This window comes from Oncorhynchus tshawytscha, linkage group LG08 (assembly GCF_018296145.1).
Source record: "Oncorhynchus tshawytscha isolate Ot180627B linkage group LG08, Otsh_v2.0, whole genome shotgun sequence".
In the NCBI taxonomy this organism is placed as follows: Eukaryota; Metazoa; Chordata; class Actinopteri; order Salmoniformes; family Salmonidae; genus Oncorhynchus; species Oncorhynchus tshawytscha.
The window spans coordinates 29,111,584-29,129,904 of NC_056436.1; the positions used below are offsets into that span (position 1 = coordinate 29,111,584).

The 18,321-nt window shown below is 43.3% G+C and overlaps 1 protein-coding gene across 3 annotated transcripts in view; it reads left to right on the top strand.

Moving 5' to 3' along the window:
- The window catches only part of LOC112256694 (G patch domain-containing protein 2-like), a 37,740-nt gene that overhangs the window by 948 nt on the left and 18,471 nt on the right, over positions 1–18,321 (top strand). For 2 of the 3 annotated variants that reach the window (XM_024430121.2, XM_024430119.2), the window contains exons 2-7: positions 340–1,035; positions 7,435–7,496; positions 11,462–11,626; positions 11,865–11,944; positions 12,070–12,165; positions 12,265–12,356. In XM_024430121.2, the coding sequence (XP_024285889.1) occupies positions 344–1,035; positions 7,435–7,496; positions 11,462–11,626; positions 11,865–11,944; positions 12,070–12,165; positions 12,265–12,356 (1,187 nt within the window). In that variant the 5' untranslated portion in view covers positions 340–343. The remainder of the gene's footprint in view (positions 1–339; positions 1,036–7,434; positions 7,497–11,461; positions 11,627–11,864; positions 11,945–12,069; positions 12,166–12,264; positions 12,357–18,321) is intronic. The other variant, XM_024430120.2, reaches the window with a different exon arrangement.

The window sequence follows — 18,321 nt, forward strand, 5'->3', positions numbered from 1 at the left end:
AGATGACAGACCTGCAAGTTTGTTTTATACAGTATGCTATAAATAAGTTGTATAGCATCTACCTTGGCCCTATGAAGGGTTTATGAAGGCTGTATTAAGACTAACACAATTGTTGTTCAATTAGTTGAACAAAACATCTTCATAGTCATGTGCATTATGCTTTAACAGTAGCTTCTCAGAGGATTCTGAGTGTTGTAGTTGGCAGCAGCATACACTGTCCTCTTATAAGCTAGTGTCAACTTACACTATACTCATTCTATTCATGTGCCAATCACATCTACAGTATACTGGAGCTGTACTGCTCCAGCTTACCAGTATTCCTCTCCCCCTGTCCCCCAGCAGCATGATGGATGAGCTGGTGCACGACCTGGTGTCAGCCCTGGAGCAGACCTCCGAGCAGACCAAGCTAGAGGAGCTCTGGGAGGAGATGGTTCTGAGTCCTCTGCAACAGCGCAGGCAGATCCGACGGCGCCGGGGACGTAAACGCCGTTGTGACTCCTCTCTCCACCCCTTGGAGCACAGCCGTTGCCTCAGTGAGGCCTCCGAGTCCAGCCTGGACGAAGCAGCCAAGGACTGCCGGGAGAATGCTGCCCCGGCGGCAACCCCCTCCGCCGCCAACTACAGCGACTCAGACGACATGGTAATGGCCAAGCGCTGGCCCTCCTGCTCCAGCAACAGCTACGCCATCAAGACCAAGCAGCACTCCTGGCCTGAGTCAGACTCCTTCACAGAGAACACCCCGGGACGGCCACTCAGGAGGAGGCGGAAGGTCAAACGCATGACCTCTGATGTGACGGTCAGCCTGCAGCAGAAGTTGACGGTGTCAGGGGTGGATGGCGAGCGGGGCGGAAACCACAGGTTGTCCAAAAAGCAGCGTCTGTCCAGGCTGAAGAAGGGCGCTGGAGGCTGGGTGGGAGTGGACAGGGAGGCTGATGGAGTGGGCCTCAGGGCAGAGGAGTGCTGGAAGGATAAGATCCCATTGGTCCTGGAGGCCAAGGAGCAACGAGAGGCTTCTGATGAGAATATGTCTGAAGGGTAATGTTCTAAACATCAATTTTATTTTTGTGTGAGAAAATATCAAGTTTGACAGGACAATAATATAACATCTAAAAGGATATAATATTTTAGGATAATGATTTTTTTTTACTTTAAGTGTTTTCATTTGGCATTTCCTAAATATTACATAATATTTGCAACCTTTGCAATATTTACAATATAGCCTACAATTGTAAAATATGTTATTGCTGGCCTTTGTTGACACAGACCTAGTCAAACTACAAATCACCCCTAAATATCACGTTCCATTTACCCTTTGGGTGGTGAAGTTACTGAGGCAGTTTGGCCCGTAATATAAAAGTCATGGGCATAACTACTATCTGACAGAGGCAATTAAACACAGCGACATTTAAAATGATCTATACTGCCTGTCTACATCTAGTTGTCAATATTCAATGTGGCCCCATCTAAAACAAAAAGTGCATCACATTGATGCTTCTGCACCTTCAAGTATTTCATTGACATAAAAAATGAATGATATTCCCTTCTCCTGCTCATCTGCTCTCTCTCTGAGGTGATAAGTGGGGAGGGATCGCTGATACTGTGGCCGCAAGGCATCACTCAGCTCATTACTTTGCTGGGAGAAATTGTCACAAGTAAATAAGTCGCTTGGTGAGGTATTGATTCGTTTCAAAATAAATGTCTATATTATTGTTCATATTTGAAGCTATGTCTGTCCTGAGTTCAACTGAGTGCATTCCAATGTGTGCATTAAAAAAATAATATCTAAATTAGATATACTACTGTGACTGCCTATAAGTGACATTGGAACCAATCAATTACCATGCTGTCATATTAATTACAATAATGGGTTTACTAAATAGGCCTATTCAGTCCTGCCTGGACACTTTAGGGCTGAGCCAGTTTGACATAAAAATACACAGTGAATAATCTAACCTAACCTCTGCTATCCTCAACGGAGTGGAAATCATCATTGCCTGTATACTACACTAGTAAGAAAATAGAAACTTGGACCGTGGAGGAATAGGCTGGTTGCATAGACGTCCCAAAGAAGTGCATAGTGCTGCCTGTGTGTAAAGCTGGTTGGTCTCTTCTCCCCAATGTCCCTCCCACTGCTAGACACCTGCCTCCACTGGGTGTTCCCCTTGATGATCTCATTATCTGTTGGCCCATATAAAAAACATGGAGAAGAAGTCTGTGGTAACCAATAATAGGGAGACAGAGGGCTTTACATCTTCTGGTTTAATTTGTCCTGACCTCCCTGGCCCCTCAACGGTACTTGTTTTCTTACTTTATGGAAAAATCAATAGCCGTTCTGACAGAAAACAGCTCGGGAGAAGAAATAAATGGGAACACCATGGCACGCTGTCAATCATTTCTCACTTACACAACAGAAGGCTGCTGATTGCTGCTCAGTAGACTGCCGCTCTGTACTGAGGACTAAACAATCTCTGGGTTAAGTCCTGCTGGAGTCCAAGGAAATGGGAAAATGGTAGCAAGTGATGGGGGGTTGACAGTGGTACAACAGCCATATTTAGACACCAGGAAAGGCTATGCTCCATCCATCTGATGTTTTAGACTTCAGTTACTTCTTAAAATGTATTTGAACCCTTTTAGGTTTCAGTAGTCTCTCTCTGTTCGTTCCATTAACCTCTTCATATTCTGTGTTTGATCTCTTAAATGTCCTTTGCCTTAAGGTCACAGCTCATGCAGTATATGCACAGACCATAGCCTGCCTTTAGCCGCCCAAGTGCATTGGGAGCAGATGTTGGCAACTCCAGCTGGGCTCCACATCCTTGATTAGAGCAGCGTTGGCCTGCTGGCAGGATGGCCACCTGGTACCCCGTCTGGCCCAGAGAGCAGGCCTCACCTGTGGGTGGAGGCAAACAGGGACACGGCCTTTGTCTACAGCTGTGGTGTTGGTACTATTGGTGGTGTGTTCAACATGGACAACCTTTCCACCGGAAAGCACAAACCATTGTGCATGCGTTTGTCACACTCCACACATTCACTTTCTAATTTGGATTTTTTTGAAAACTCTACGAAGAGTTTTGGTTTAGAGCTGTATTCCATTTGCTGAAGTTCATTTTCATAAATCTCTGAGACTAATCCAATTACAGGAGCTCAGGGAGAGTGGGATAACCTTATATTCAAGACGCCCATGGAAGAGGGCATGGATTTGGATTGGGGCGGCTTGTTTGAAGAGCCAACGGAGCCATTGTTATCTGCGCTTTGCCCCTCTCTGTCCCCCCTCTGCTGAATTAGCCCAGGCTCAATAAATGGCGGCCGACCGGTAATCTCTGCGCAAACTGGTCTGCCTCTCCCAGGAGCCAGGGATTATATCCTAATGATTAGTCCTAATCTGGATACTGTGTTTTTGCTTCACCTCACTGGCTTGTCTGCAGACAATGGGGCCGTGTGGGGAACTGATTAGTTCAACCAGAAATGACTGAGGTTTGTCAGAAGGGAGCTTTGGAATGCAGTTGGCGTGTCTTAGAACACGTAACTGTCCTTGTCTTAATTGAGTGCCACCATGGTTGAAGGGAACATCAGTGTGGAGGCTTATGTAGTGATATGGAGCCTGATGCAAAGTACGTGATTCTCTGGGAAGAAGAAATGGGAGGCGTGTGTTTTGATTGCTTGGCTACCCAAACTCCTTGATCTGGCCAAACGCTACACCAGACCCACGGACGTTAGTTTCTTCTCTGCAATGAGTCTAGATTTGAGTACCTATCCAACGATTTCTAGAACGCAAACATTCTAACCATTCTGATTAGTCCCATAAACTGATGGGTTTGGGCCAGAGTCAGAACACACGTGGGTAATGCTCCATTTAGAAATTGGCTTTGATACTCTGATTGGTTAGAGATGATCCAATCGCTGATGAATTTGTTTTGTACAACACCCTTTATTTTGACGTCACCACAAACGACTTCAATGATGGCAATCTCAGACTGAGCAGTGGAAGAAAACAAGTTTGAGTCATCAGGCAAGTGTTTTGTTGAGCTTTACCTGTAATTGATACTAACACAGGAATGATCCTTGTTCTCGCAAGTGCATTTGAAACAGGCTAAGTTTGACTAAAAGGTCTGTCAACTTTTCCTGACAAAGGTCATGGGAGGAGATGAAAGAGAGAGGTGTTTCTACTGGTCCCAAGAAAAATGGCAGCCTCAATTATTCATGGAATTAATTAGGCAGTACTTAATGGAAACGGTTTCACATTGGCTCAGGGCTGCTCCCAGCGACATCACATTACACCTTTAATACGGATAAATAGTTAATGTGTGGCTCTAATTAATTGTTTATACCTGTGATCTTTTTCAAACTTTGCTCCAAATCCCCCTATAGGAAGCAAACACATTTTTTAAATGCAGAAATGGGAGAAACTGTTGTACCGCTGCCATCTGTGAGCCATAACTTGTTTTTGATAAGGGTGCATATTTCTAAATGTTACTCTATTATAGAGAAAGATAATTATTGTACATGTGTAACCTGTACTCAAAATATTCTCCTTAAGACCATTTGGAAAGTATTCAGACCCCTTGACTTTTTCTCCACATTGTGTTACGGTACAGCCTTATTCTAAAATGGATTGAATAGTTTTTCCCCCTCAAAGAAAAAAGTTGACATTTTTGCTAATTCATTTAAAATATAAAAACTGAAATATCACATTTACATAATTATTCAGACCCTTTACTCAGTACTTTGTTGAAGCACTTGTTGAAGCAGCTTGGCACACCTGTATTTGGGGTTTCTTCTATTCATCTCTGCAGATCCTCTCAAGCTCTGTCAGATTGGATGGGGAGCGTTGCTGCACAGCTATATTTAGGTCTCTCCAGAGATGTTTGATCGGGGTCAAGTCCGGGGTCTGGCTAGTCAACTCAAGGATATTCAGAGACTTGTCCCGAAGCCACTCCTGCGTTGTCTTGGCTGTGTGCTTAGGGTCGTTGTCCTGTTGGAAGGTAAACATTTGCCCCAGTCTGAGAACCTGCTCCAGAGCGCTCAGGACTTCATCAAGTATCTCTCTGTACTTTGCTCCGTTCATCTTTCCCTTGATCCTGACTAGTCTCCCAGTCCCTGCCGCTGAAAAACATCCCCACAGCATGATGCTGCCACCAACATGATTCATCTTAGGGATAGTGCCAAAGGACGTGACGCTTGTGTGATGCCAGGACAACAAACATCACCAACAAACTAACATGGGCCAAGCACACCAAGACATTCGTGAAGCGGGCACTACAAAACCTATTCCCCCTCAGGAGACTGAAAAGATTTGGCATGGGTCCTCAGATCCTCAAAAGGTTCTACAGCTGCACCCATCTCCACAGAGGAACTCTGGAGCTGTGTCAGAGTTACCATCGGGTTCTTGGTCACCTTCCTGATCATGGCCCCTCTCCCCCGATTGCTCAGTTTGGCCGGGTGGCCAGCTCTAGGAAGACTCTTGGTGGTTCCAAACTTCTTCCATTTAAGACTGATGGAGGCCACTGTGTTCTTGGGGACCTTCAATGCTGCAGAAATGTTTTGTTACCCTTCCCCAGATCTGTGCCTCGACACAATCCTGTCTCGGAGCTCTATGGACAATTCCTTTGATCTCATGGCTTGGTTTTTGCTCTGACAGGTACTGTCCATGGTTGTAAAAACATCTCAATGATGATCAATGGAAACAATTCTGTGCTCAACTTTCATAGCAAGTCTCATAGAAAAGGATCTGAATACTTATGTAAATAAGGTATTTCTATTTTTATTTTTAATAAATTAGCCTGTTTTTTCACTCTGACATTATGATTGATGAAGGGCATAAAGGGGAATTAAAAAAATAACATTTTAGAATAAGGCTGTACCTTAACAAAATGTGGAAAAAGGAAAGGGTTCTGAATATTTTCCGAATACACTGTATATAATAGCGAGACAGAGACGAATAACTGAAAGGGCTATAGGATGAGTAACAATCGTCCTGAAAGGGCTATTAGTGTTTATTATAGGGGCTGCTGCCTATAGCCAGGAGGATGCATGGTGAGGAGATATGCCCTCTACTGCTGTCGAACAGAGAGCCCTGCTCCAGATGCTCAGCCGTGTGTCCAGAGGTGGAGGACAGCTGAGTAGAGGCCTGGGGAACCAGGGTCTGGGAAGGGGGTGGGGAGGGATGATCCTGGAGTTCTTGGCTAGGCCAGACGTCTTCCACATTCCCAGGAGAGGCCTGGTCCCTCTCACATCTGCTTCTTGGGTGTGTGAAGGGAGATGGTGCTGGACCATCTGGCAGCAGCCTAGTCTGAGCCTGCCGTCACCGCCACGCCTGTGCAATATGGCAAAGAACCATATCAGCGTGTATCTGACCCCGCCGGTCTCTCTCCCTCGTCACCAAGGTCAACGCTGATCACCACAAAGCAAAATGCAATGCAAACAAGACCCTCAGACTTCCTCTGACCCAGTGGACAAATGGCCTCAAAGGACTGAGCATGGATGTTTGTGTTACAGTTGCTACTTGGCATGCTGTGAGAGAATTTAAGACAAAATCAGTGACCATCCATGGCAGTTTGAATGTAATAATCTAAAAAAAGTGATACACAACAAAAAACGAAATATGTACACACATATTCATTCTTAAAATTCACAGAACATGGTTCTAAAATTTACTCCACCAATGTCCACTTCATCAAGACAATATTTTGTTTTAATATTTTTTTTGTGTTAAACAAATAGTCCTGACTCCTGTGTGACCTTGGCGGGTCTATTTAGCTCCCAGCCCAAAGTGGCAGAGGTGTGACAGAGGCAGAGAGGCCCAGGGTGGGGTATGGGCCGGGGCAGAGGGGGGTGGAGGGGTGACACTGGGATGCCTGGGGGCATGGAGAGGGCCAGCCATGGAGCAGCCTGGGCTGGACCAGCCTTCAGAGCAGATGCTGGCCAGTTGTTGTGTGGAGGCACGTCCGCGGGTCCTGCTCACAGACTGAGAAGGCAGGGGAATCTGCCGCACTCCTGTCATCCTCCAGAACGCAGCACAGATTAGATTGGAGCTGACAGCGGAGGATATTCAATTAGATTGTGCATGTCACTCAGTGGCTTCGACCAGAGTCCTTCCCCATGCCTTTGTGTTGGGGATGGCAACCAGTGGGGAGAGCGCCCCTCCTCTTTTTGTGTCATTTTATATTTATGTTGACCTCTAGCTCGGGACTGATTCATTATTTTGTTATTGAATGTTGCATGTTAACATTTTTGGAGTGAGCTGGCACGTTTTTGCTTCACATTGTTCTATTTTCAAAGGCACAACCTTCTTTGACCCTAAAATGCACCCATTTTAAAATGATCCATCACAACATATTTATTTTTCTTGTTACACATCAGTATTATCACTACAAAAAGACTGCTAAGTTTAACATGAAATGCATACTGACAATTATATTCTTCTTCCTCTGTTTGCAGTGAAACTAGCAGCATATGCAGCAGTGATCCTGGCCTCTTCACTAACGATGAGGGAAGACAAGGTATTAATGTTCAGCATAATATTTATTTCTCACTAGCTAGGTTTCCATCCAGTTGGCAACAGATTTTCATGCAGATATTGTAGAATTTGCATAGAGAAAATGTGTGCATTCTCTCACCAGTGGTGTGTTTCCAATAAATGGATTTATTGCAAATAAAAGTGAGTGTGTAATGACATAGTGCACACAAAATCTACTTTTCATGTACTGAATAAAAATGTAAAGTTCAATATGTTTCCATCGCATTTTAAACTCTACCGATAGTTTTATCACAAACTGTTGCCTTAAATAGCAAATGTGCCTACTCTGGTCTCTGTAGCCAACAGCTCGCAGATGTAGGCTAGTCTACATGATGAGATTATTATGGATAATTGTTATTTGTCAAATGGCAGTCAAGCATCGATCCTCATGTCACCAGAATAAGACCGTCAATATTTATTGGAAAGGAGCATCAAGAGCCCCCTGTGAAGTTCATCATAAGTTATTTAATCTGTAGACTAATAAACTGTGGTTTTCTGAATTGTAGTGGGAGAACCACACACCATATCATTGTGTGACTCCAAGTTTAGTTCGATATGTTGATTATTATACTGAACTAAAATATAAACGTAACATGTACAAGTGTTGGTTTCATGAGCTGAAATAAAAAATCCCAGAAATGTTCCATATGCACAAAAAGCTTATTTCTCTCCAATTTTGTGCACAAATTTGTTTACATCCTTGTTAGTGAGCATGTGTCCTTTGACAAGATAATCCATCCACTTGACAGGTGTGGCATATCAAGAAGCTGATTAACCTCTCTGCGATATGTGGGACGCCTCGCCAACAGCCAGTGAAATTGCAGGGCGCCAAATTCAAACAACAGAAATCTCATAATTATAATTCTTCAAACATACAAGTATTATACACCATTTTAAAGATAAACTTCTTGTTAATCCTGCCACAGTGTCTGATTTCAAAAAGGCTTTATGGCGAAAGCACACCTTGTGATTATGTTAGGTCAGCGCCTAGTCACAGAAAACCATTCAGCCATTTTCCAAAGAAGGAGAGGTGTCACAAAAGACAGAAATATAGTTAAAATGAATCACTGAACTTTGATGATCTTCACCCGATGGCACTCCCAGGACTCCATGTTAGACAATAAATGTGTGTTTTGTTAGATAAAGTTAATCTTTATGTCCAAAAACCTAATTTGAAATTGGTACGTTATGTTCAGAAATGCATTGTCTCAAACAAACATCCGGTGAAAGTGCAGAGAGCCACGTCAAATTACAGAAATACTCATAAACATTGATCTAAGATACAAGTGTTATACATACGATTATAGATAAACTTCTCCTTAATGCAACTGCTGTCAGATTTCCAAAAAACTTTACGGTAAAAGCACACCATGCAATTATGTTAGGTCAGCGCCAAGCCAGATAAACATACAGCCATTTTCCAACCGAGGAGAGGTGTCACAAAACTCAGAAATAGCGTTATAAATATTCACTTACCTTTGATGATCTTCATCGGAATGCACTCCCAGGCATCCCAGTTCAATAAATGTTCATTTTGTTCGATAAAGTCCATTTATGTCCAAATACCTCCTTTTTGTTCGCTCTTTTAGTCCAGTAATCCAAATTCACAATGCGCGAGCAAGTCCAGACAAAAAGTCAAAGTTACATTACAGTTCGTAGAAACATGTCAAACGATGTATAGAATCAATCTTTAGGATGTTCTTTATCATAAATCTTCAATAATATTCCAACCGGACAATTCCTTTGTCTTTAGAAATGAAAGGGAACGCAGCTCGCGCGTGAGACTTAGCTCACGGCATTCTGCCAGACACCTGGTGTCCAGACAACAGCTCATATTCGCTCCCCCTTCATAGTAGAAGCCTGAAACAAGGTTCTAAAGACTGTTGACATCTAGTGGAAGCCTTAGGAAGTGCAATCTGACCCCATTTACACTGTATATTGGATAGGAAAAGACTTGAAAACCCACAAACCTCAGATTTCCCACTTCCTGGTTGGATTTTTTCTCAGGTTTTTGCCTGCCATATGAGTTCTGTTATACTCACAGACATCATTCAAACAGTTTTAGAAACTGCAGAGTGTTTTCTATCCAAATCTACTAAAATCTCTACTGCCTGAGTAGCAGGCAGTTTACTCTGGGCACCTTATTCATCCAAGCTACTCATTACTGCCCCCCAGTCCCAAATAACTTCAACTGCATTATCATTACACAGGTGCACCTTCTGCTGGGGACAATAAAGGCCACTCTAAAATGTGCAGTTTTGTCACAATACAATACCACAGATGTCTCAAGTTTTGAGGGAGCATGCAATTGGCATGCTGACTGCAAGAATGTCCACCAGAGCTGATGCCAGATAATTGAATATTAATTTATCTACCGTAAGCCTACGTCGTTTTAAATATTTTTGGCAGTACATTCAAAAGTCCTCACAACCGCAGACTAAGTGTAACCACGCCAGCCCAGGACCTCCATATCTGGCTTCTTCACCTGCAGGATCGTCTGAGACCAGCCACCAGGACAGCTGATGAAACTGGGTTTGCACAACTGAAGAATTTCTGCGCAAACTGTCAGAATTTGGATGCACAGAGATTCCCATGACAAGATCCTGAGGCCCATTGTCATGCAATTCATCCGCCGCCATCGCCTCATGTTTCAGCAAGAATCTGTACACTATTCCTGGAAGTTGAAAATGTCCCAGTTCTTCCATGGCTTGCATACTCACCAGACATGTCACCAATTGAGCATTTTTCGGATACTCTGGATTGACATGTACGACAGCTTGTTCCAGTTCCCGCCAATATCGGGCAACTTCGCACAGCCATTGAAGAGGAGTGGGAAAACATTCCATAGGCCACAATTAACAGCCTGATCAACTCTATGTGAAGGAGATGTGTCGCACTGCATGTGGCAAATGGTACACACACCAGATACTGACTGGTTTTCTTTTTAAAGGGTATCTGTATTCCCAGTCATGTGAAATCAATAGATTAGGGCCTAATGAATTTATTTCAATTGTCTGATTTCCTTATATAACTCAGTAAAATCTTTGAAATTGTTGCATGTTGCGTTCATATTTTTGTTCAGAGTATTTGCACACAAATGTGTTTCCACCGTCATTTCCCGCATAATACATTTTGCAGACACAAAAATATCCCACCATGTCGAAGGAACAAATTCTGTCAGCATTTATAAAATTACACCAAAACCTCCTGTTTCCATCACAGCTATTGTGATTTTGTGTTATAAGGTATGACTTTCCGCGCATACAAACTGTGGATGAAAATGTGGTTTGTGTCATTTACATATGTATATGCAAATTAAATAAGATGACAAAGGTAATAATGGTGCAAAATGAAAACAAAAAGCATGTAATAAGCCTTTTAATTCTAGCATTACCTGAATGTTCAAAGGATGGAGCTATGCCTGTGCTCTTTGTAAGTGTAACAGAATGCTAAGACTAGACAGAAAGAGGTTCTGATACAATAGGCTGGTTGCCGGGCACCCAGGCGGCTCTAATAAGGCGTTGTCATGTCGTGTTAATGAGCGCTGAAGCCTCTGCTAATCTCATTAGCCGTGGTGGGGCGAGGCGGCCCCTGATTTAACAGTTGTCACTACACCTTGACTGTGAGAGGCATGCGCCCCGCTGACTGACAGGTCTGTGGAGAGAGCAGTGTCTGGGGACCAGGGTGGTCTGCTGTGTGGTGGTGGAGAGGCTGTCAACAAATAGAGAGAGGATTGATGCAGGCCAAGTAGGAAAGATGCCCTCATGCAGTCAGTACTTCATTCCATGGTTAATTGTACAGCACTAAATTATAAATTGGTGCAGCCCATCCGTGAAAATACTTTTGTATCATTGTTTAAATGTCATGCAGAATCATATTGAGCAGTTATGGAATTTCCCAATGTACACATTGTGACTAACAGTGTTGAATTTCCTGCCTGTGCTGTAGGTGATGATGAGCAGAGTGACTGGTTCTTTGAGGGGGAGTGTGGAGCGGGGGGGATGGGCATTCCCAGCCTGCTGCCCAGCTGGGACCCAGATACTCCTCCTGTCCTCGAAGTACCAGACTCAGCTCCACCCACCTTCCTACAGCCTGCACGGCCCACTCAGAGAGGTGATGAGCTAATCAAAATGCTATACATAAAAATAAATATTTAACCTTTTTTTATCTAGGCAAGTCAGTTAAGAACAAATTCTTATTTACAATGACGCCCTACCCCGCCCAAACCCGATGCAGTGCCTTAGACCGCTACGTCACTCTGGAGCCCATTTACATTGTGAAATAACAGAAAACAACAGAAATGTCACTCTCTCCAGTTCTGATTGGGTAACAGTGTGGTTTGGTGTTGCAGGTTACCATGCCCGTCTGAACCGGTTGCCTGGCGTGGCTGCCCGCTGCATCAGGAAAGGCCGGAGGAGGCTTCCCAGTAAGGTGAGGGCAGAGTGGCACACTAGAAACACATTCCTTGACAAACATTAATGGATACCAGGCTTTTAATGCATGTATTTAACAAGTTATGTGATATGTTCTAAAATAGCACATTTTATGTGTTGCAGGACAACAGTATGTCAGTGTCTATGGAGAGAATGAAGCATTTCTCTCAGGACCCCTATCAATGGCTGCCTTCCATTGGAAAAAGAGATCGGAGCCAGGTATATTTGTGTTGAATTATTGAATAAGACATTTCATCTCTCTAGCCCTATTTTTGATGCGTCTGGGTGAACTCCTAACATCTTCTAAATGTGTTCCAGTTCAACCCTCTGTGTCCGTTACCTGTTTATCCCATTGACATGGTGCCAGACAGCTCCCATCGGAGATGCTCCTCTTCCATCTGCAAAACCAGGTAGGGGATGCACACAGCACTCATTATTGTTGGCATGGTTAAACTCCGCCTCTCCTGGGCCTATTGGAGCCATTCAGCCCATTCCATTCTGAAGCTCAATATATTGACAGACGTGGTTAACTCTTAAATGAACCAGTCGCTAAACACAAGTCGTGATTTAACCGATGCATGCGACATCAAAGTTTGTACCTCAGAGACATGTTCAATATGTGCGGGGGTGAGAACATTGAGAGACAGGAGCTCAAAGTGTGACATCGTGAGCTCCAGACTCAGGTGGGCATACAGATGACATCACATCAAGCAGCTGGGCTAACATGTTAAAGTTGTGCTTTGGTGCTATTGGCGTGGGCATTCATGGTCTTTAGAGTGAATGAGAGGAGTGGTGTCATAGAAGGTCATGTTAGGATGAGGACATGGGTAAGGCTGGAGAAAGGCTTGTGTGATATTAGCCACGTCCCCCATGAGACTAGCTAGCACAGTCAAGTACTGTATATGGGGCAAGCTTGACCCCTGGTCTATACAACAGACAACTCCTCACTGGGATATAAGACTCCGCTGAATAATAACTGATGTATTTTTCCAAGGTTGTCTTTCTCGAACATAGAATATTTTCATGTAGAATCTTTGGTTTCCAGTGTTTCTGAAAACGCTAAAAAAATATAAATAATTGCAGAAGTTTATCTAAAGAGTTTTGCTCAAAGCCTCTAGCTCCAAGTCAGCCCCTGTACTGCTGGATCTGCATGGCATGGGGATTGTTGAGGAGCTGAACAGCCCTCAGTCTGAGACTCTTCCTTGCATTGTTTCCAGTTCCACAGTGCCTATTTACAGAGCATTTTTCATTCTGTTTCAAGCTCTCTCACTCTCTCTCCTGGGCTAGTTCAGAAAGCCCTCCACCATTTCTTGATGGGCAAAAACACGAATGCAATGAAAAGGCTAAACTTCTTAGATTTATTTTCTTAACTGGCTCTTTCTTCTCCACCTGAAAGGTTCCTTCAGATTCCAGTTTGAGCCATTGTGAATACTAATTTCTATCTATTAAAAAGCCCTCATATCCCTACCATGCTCTCATTTGAATGCCGTCTCAGGGGAAGCCTCTTAATTCCTTTATAGAGGGATTCAAGACCCTTCACTTCAAAAAGTATAAATCATACTCCCAAATGAACGAGGGAGAGAGGGGGATTGACGAGTGGTGCTTCAGATGTGTCCCGTCGGACGGCACAAGCCTGAATCCATCTCCCCAAGCAGCTCAAATCCATCCTCTAGTGACTGTCCAGACTTACCCTGGACAGTCACTGGAGGTCACCCCCCCTCCACAGTCACACCCCTAAACAAGTCACCCAACACATAAAGTGCCTCCAAATCAAATTTTATTGGTCACATCCACATATTTAGCAAATGTTATTGCAGGTGTATTGAAATGCTTGTGTTCCTAGCTCCAACAGTGGAGTAGTATCTAACAATACACAAATCTAAAAGTAAAAGAATGGAATTTCTTGTTAACAAGCTATAGTTTTGGCAAGTCGGTTAGGACATCTACTTTGTGCATGACACAAGTAATTTTTCCAACAATTGTTTACAGACAGATTATTTCACTGTATCACAATTCCAGTGGGTCAGAAGTTTATACGCTAAGTTGACTGTGCCTTTAAACAGCTTATAAAATTTCAGAAATGTCATCATGGCTTTAGAAGCTTCTGATAGGCTAATTGACATCATGAGTCAATTGGAGGTGTATCTGTGGATGTATTTCAAGGCCGACCTTCAAACTCAGGGCTTCTTTGCTTGACATCATGGGAAATCAAAAGAAATTAGCCAAGACCTCAGAAAGAAAATTGTAGACCTCCACAAGTCTGATTCATCCTTGGGAGCAATTTCCAAATGCCTGAAGGTACCACGTTCATCTGTACAAACAATAGTACGCAAGTATAAACACCATGTTACCAGGCAGCCGTCATACCGCTCAGGAAGGAGACGCGTTCTGTCTCCTAGAGATGAACTTACTTTGGTGCAAAAAGTGCAAATCAATCCCAGAGCAACAGCAAGGACCTTGTCAAGATGCTGGAGGAAACCGGTACAAAAGTATTATTATTTCCACAGTAAAATGAGTCCTATATCGACATAACCTGAAAGGCTGCTCAGCAAGGAAGAAGCAACTGCTCCAAAACCGCCATAAAAAAGCCAGACTACGTTTTGCAACTGCACATGGAGTCAAAGATCATACTTTTTGGAGAAATGTCCTCTGGTCTGATGAAACAAAAATATAACTGTTTGGTCATTATGACCATCGTTATGTTTGGAGGAAAAAGGGGGGAGCCTTGTAAGCCGAAGAACACCATCCCAACCGTGAAGCACAGGGGTGGCAGCATGATGTTGTGGGGGTGCTTTGCTGCAGGAGGGACTGGTGCACTTCACAAAATAGATGGCACCATGAGGAGGAAAATGGATATATTGAAGCAACATCTCAAGACATCAGTCAGGAAGTTAAAGCTTGGTCGCAAATAGGTCTTCCAAATGGACAATGACCCCAAGCATACTTCCAAAGTTGTGGCAAAATGGCTTAAGGACATCAAAGTCAAGGTATTGGAGTGGCCATCACAAAGCCCTGACCTCAACCCTATAGAACATTTGTGGGCAGAACTGAAAAAGTGTGTGTGAGCAAGGAGGCCTACACACTTGACTCAGTTACACCAGCTCTGTCAGGAGAAATGGGCAAAATTCACCCAACTTATTGTGGGAAGCTTGTGGGAGGCTACCCAAAATGTTTGACCCAAGTTAAACAATTTAAAGGCAACGCTACCAAATACTAATTGAGTGTATGTAAACTTCTGACCCACTGGGAATGTGATGAAAGAAATAAAAGCTGAAATAAGTAATTCTCTCTACTATTATTCTGACATTTCACATTCTTAAAATAAAAAGTGGTGATCCTGACTGACCTAAAACAGGGAATTTTTACTAGGACTATATGTCAGGAATTTGAGATTAAGTGTATTTGGCTAAGGTGTATGTACATTTCCGACTTCAACTGTATGAGATGAGTAAAGCAGTATGTAAACATTATTAAAGTGACTAGTGTTCCATTATTTAAAGTGACCAGTGATTCCATGTCTATAAGGCAGCAGCCTCTAAGTTGCAGGGTTGAGTAGCCGGGTTGTACCCGGTTAGTGAGGGCTATTTAACAGTCTGGTGGCCTTGAAATAGAAGCTGTTTTTCAATCTCTCAGCCCCAGTTTTGATGCACCTGTACTGACCTCGCCTTCTGGATGATAGCTGGGTGAACAGGCCCTGGCGGTTGATGTCCTTGATGATCTTTTTGGCCTTCCTGTGACAATGGGTGCTGTAGGTGTCCTGGAGGGCAGAAAGTGTGCCCCCAGTAATGCGTTGGGCAGACCGTACCACCCTCTGAAGAGCCCTGCGGTGGCGGGCGGTGCAGTTGCCGTAACAGTCGGTGATACAGCCTGACAGGATGCTCTCAATTGTGCATCTGTAAAAGTTTCAGAGGGTCTTAGGGGGCAAGCCAAATTTCTTCAGCCTCCTGAGGTTGTAGAGGCACTGTTGCGCCTTCTTCACCACACTGTCTGTGTGGGTGGACCATTTCAGATTGTCAGTGATGTGTATGCTGAGGAACTTGAAGCTTTCCACCTTCTCCACTGCGGTCCCATCTATGTGGATAGGGGAGTGCTCCCTCTGCTGTTTCCCGAAGTCCACGATCAGCTCCTTCGTTTTGTTGACGTTGAGAGAGGTTATTTCCCTGGCCCCTCTCTGCCAGGGCCCTCACCTCCTCCCTGTAGGCTGTCTCGTCATTGTTGCCAATCAGGCCAACTACTGTTGTCGTCTGCAAACTTGATGATTGAGTTGGAGGCGTGCGTGGCCACACAGTCATGGGTGAACAGGGAGTACAGGAGTGGGCTGAGCACACACCCTTGTGGGGCCCCTGTGTTGAGGATCAGCGAAGTGGAGGTGTTGTTTCCTACCACTACCTTGGGGTGGCCCGTCAGGAAGTCCAGGACCCAGTTGCACAGGACGGGGTTCAGACCCAGGGGCCCGAGCTTAATGATGAGCTTGGAGGGTACTATGGTGTTGAAGGCTGAGCTATAGTCAATGAACAGGATTCTGACGTAGGTATTCCTCTTGTCCAGATGGTGCAATGGCGATTGCATCGTCTGTGGATCTATTGGGGCAGTAAGCAAATTGAAGTGGCTCTAGGGTGTCAAGTAAGGTAGAGGTGATATGATCCTTAACTAGCCTCTCAAAGCATTTCATGACAGAAGTGAGTGCTACGGGGCATTTGTCATTTAGTTCAGTTACCTTTGCTTTTGTGGGTACAGGAATAATTGTGGACATCTTGAAGCAAGTGGGGACAGCCGACTGAGATAGGGAAAGGTTGAATATGTTCGTAAACACTCCAGCCAGCTTCAGAAAGTATTCACACCCCTTTACTTTTTTCATATTTTGTGTTTCAAAGTGGGATTAAAATGTATTTAAATTGTCATATTTGGACAACGATCTACACAAAATACTAAATAAATTCTAACATTTATTACAAATGATAAGATAAATGTTCACCTCTGAGACAAAATATAATAAGAATCACCTTTGGCAGCAATTACAGCTGTGAGTCTTTTTGGGTAAGTCTAAGAGATTTGCACACCTGGGTTGTACAATATTTGCCCATTTATTCTTTGAAAAATTCTTAAAGCTCGTTGTTGATCATTGCTAGAAAGCTATTTTCAAATCTTACCATAGGTGTTCAAGCCGATTTTTAAGTCAAAACGGTAACTTAACTAGGCCACTCAGGAACATTCACTGTCGTCTTGGCAAGCAACTCCAGTGTATATTTGGCCTTGTGTTTTAGGTCATTGTCCTGCTGAAAAGTGAATTCGTCGCCCATTGTCTGTTGGAAAGAAGGCCGAACCAGATTTTCCTCTAGAATTTTGCACGTGCTTAGCTGTATTCTGTTTCATTTTATAAAATGTTTTAATATTCTCCCTAGTCCTTGCCGATGAGAAGCATACCCATAACATGATGCTGCACAACCATGCTTGAAAATATGAAGAGTGGTACCCAGTGGTGTATTGTGTTGGATTTGCCCCAAACATAACACTTTGTATTCATTATATTATGGAGTAAAACTACAATGTTTATTCATTCTCAGTTCTCACATCACAACCATTAAGCTCTGTTTTATTATCACCATTGGTCTCATGGTGAAATCCCTGAGTGGTTTCCTTTCTCTCTGGCAACTGAGTTAGGAAGGACACCTGTATCTTTGTAGTGACTGGGTGTATTGATACACCATCCAAAGCCTAATTAATAACTTCATCATGCTCAAAGGGATATTCAATGTCTGCTTTTTTTCCAAATGGGTGCCCTTCTTTCCAAAGCATTGAAAAACATCCCTCATCTTTTTGGTTGAATCTTTGCTTGAAATTCACTTCTCAATTGAGGGACCTTACAATTATCTGTATGTTGTAACAGTTTTGACTTGCAGTTATTGTTTGTAGGGGTACCAGAGAAAATATTGATTTCGCCTTTTTGTTTGGGAGGGAATGAGTCCTGTCTGGTCCGTCAAGTCTACCCAATACAAAGGACTCATGTAAAAGTCAGTATGGACATACACTTTTCATAAACCCTTAAAACATTGGAAATAACAAAAAAACAACGGTTCTTTTGCGTGGGTTGTATTACCAACATACACTGCTGAAAAAAATAAAGGGAACACTAAAATAACACATCCTAGATCTGAATGAATGAAATATTCTTATTAAATACTTTTTTCTTTACATAGTTGAATGTGCTGACAACAAAATCACACAAAAATTATCAATGGAAATCAAATGTATCAACCCATGGAGGTCTGGATTTGGAGTCGCACTCAAAATGAAAGTGGAAAACCACACTACAGGCTGATCCAACTTTGATGTAATGTCCTTAAAACAAGTCCAAATGAGGCTCAGTAGTGTGTG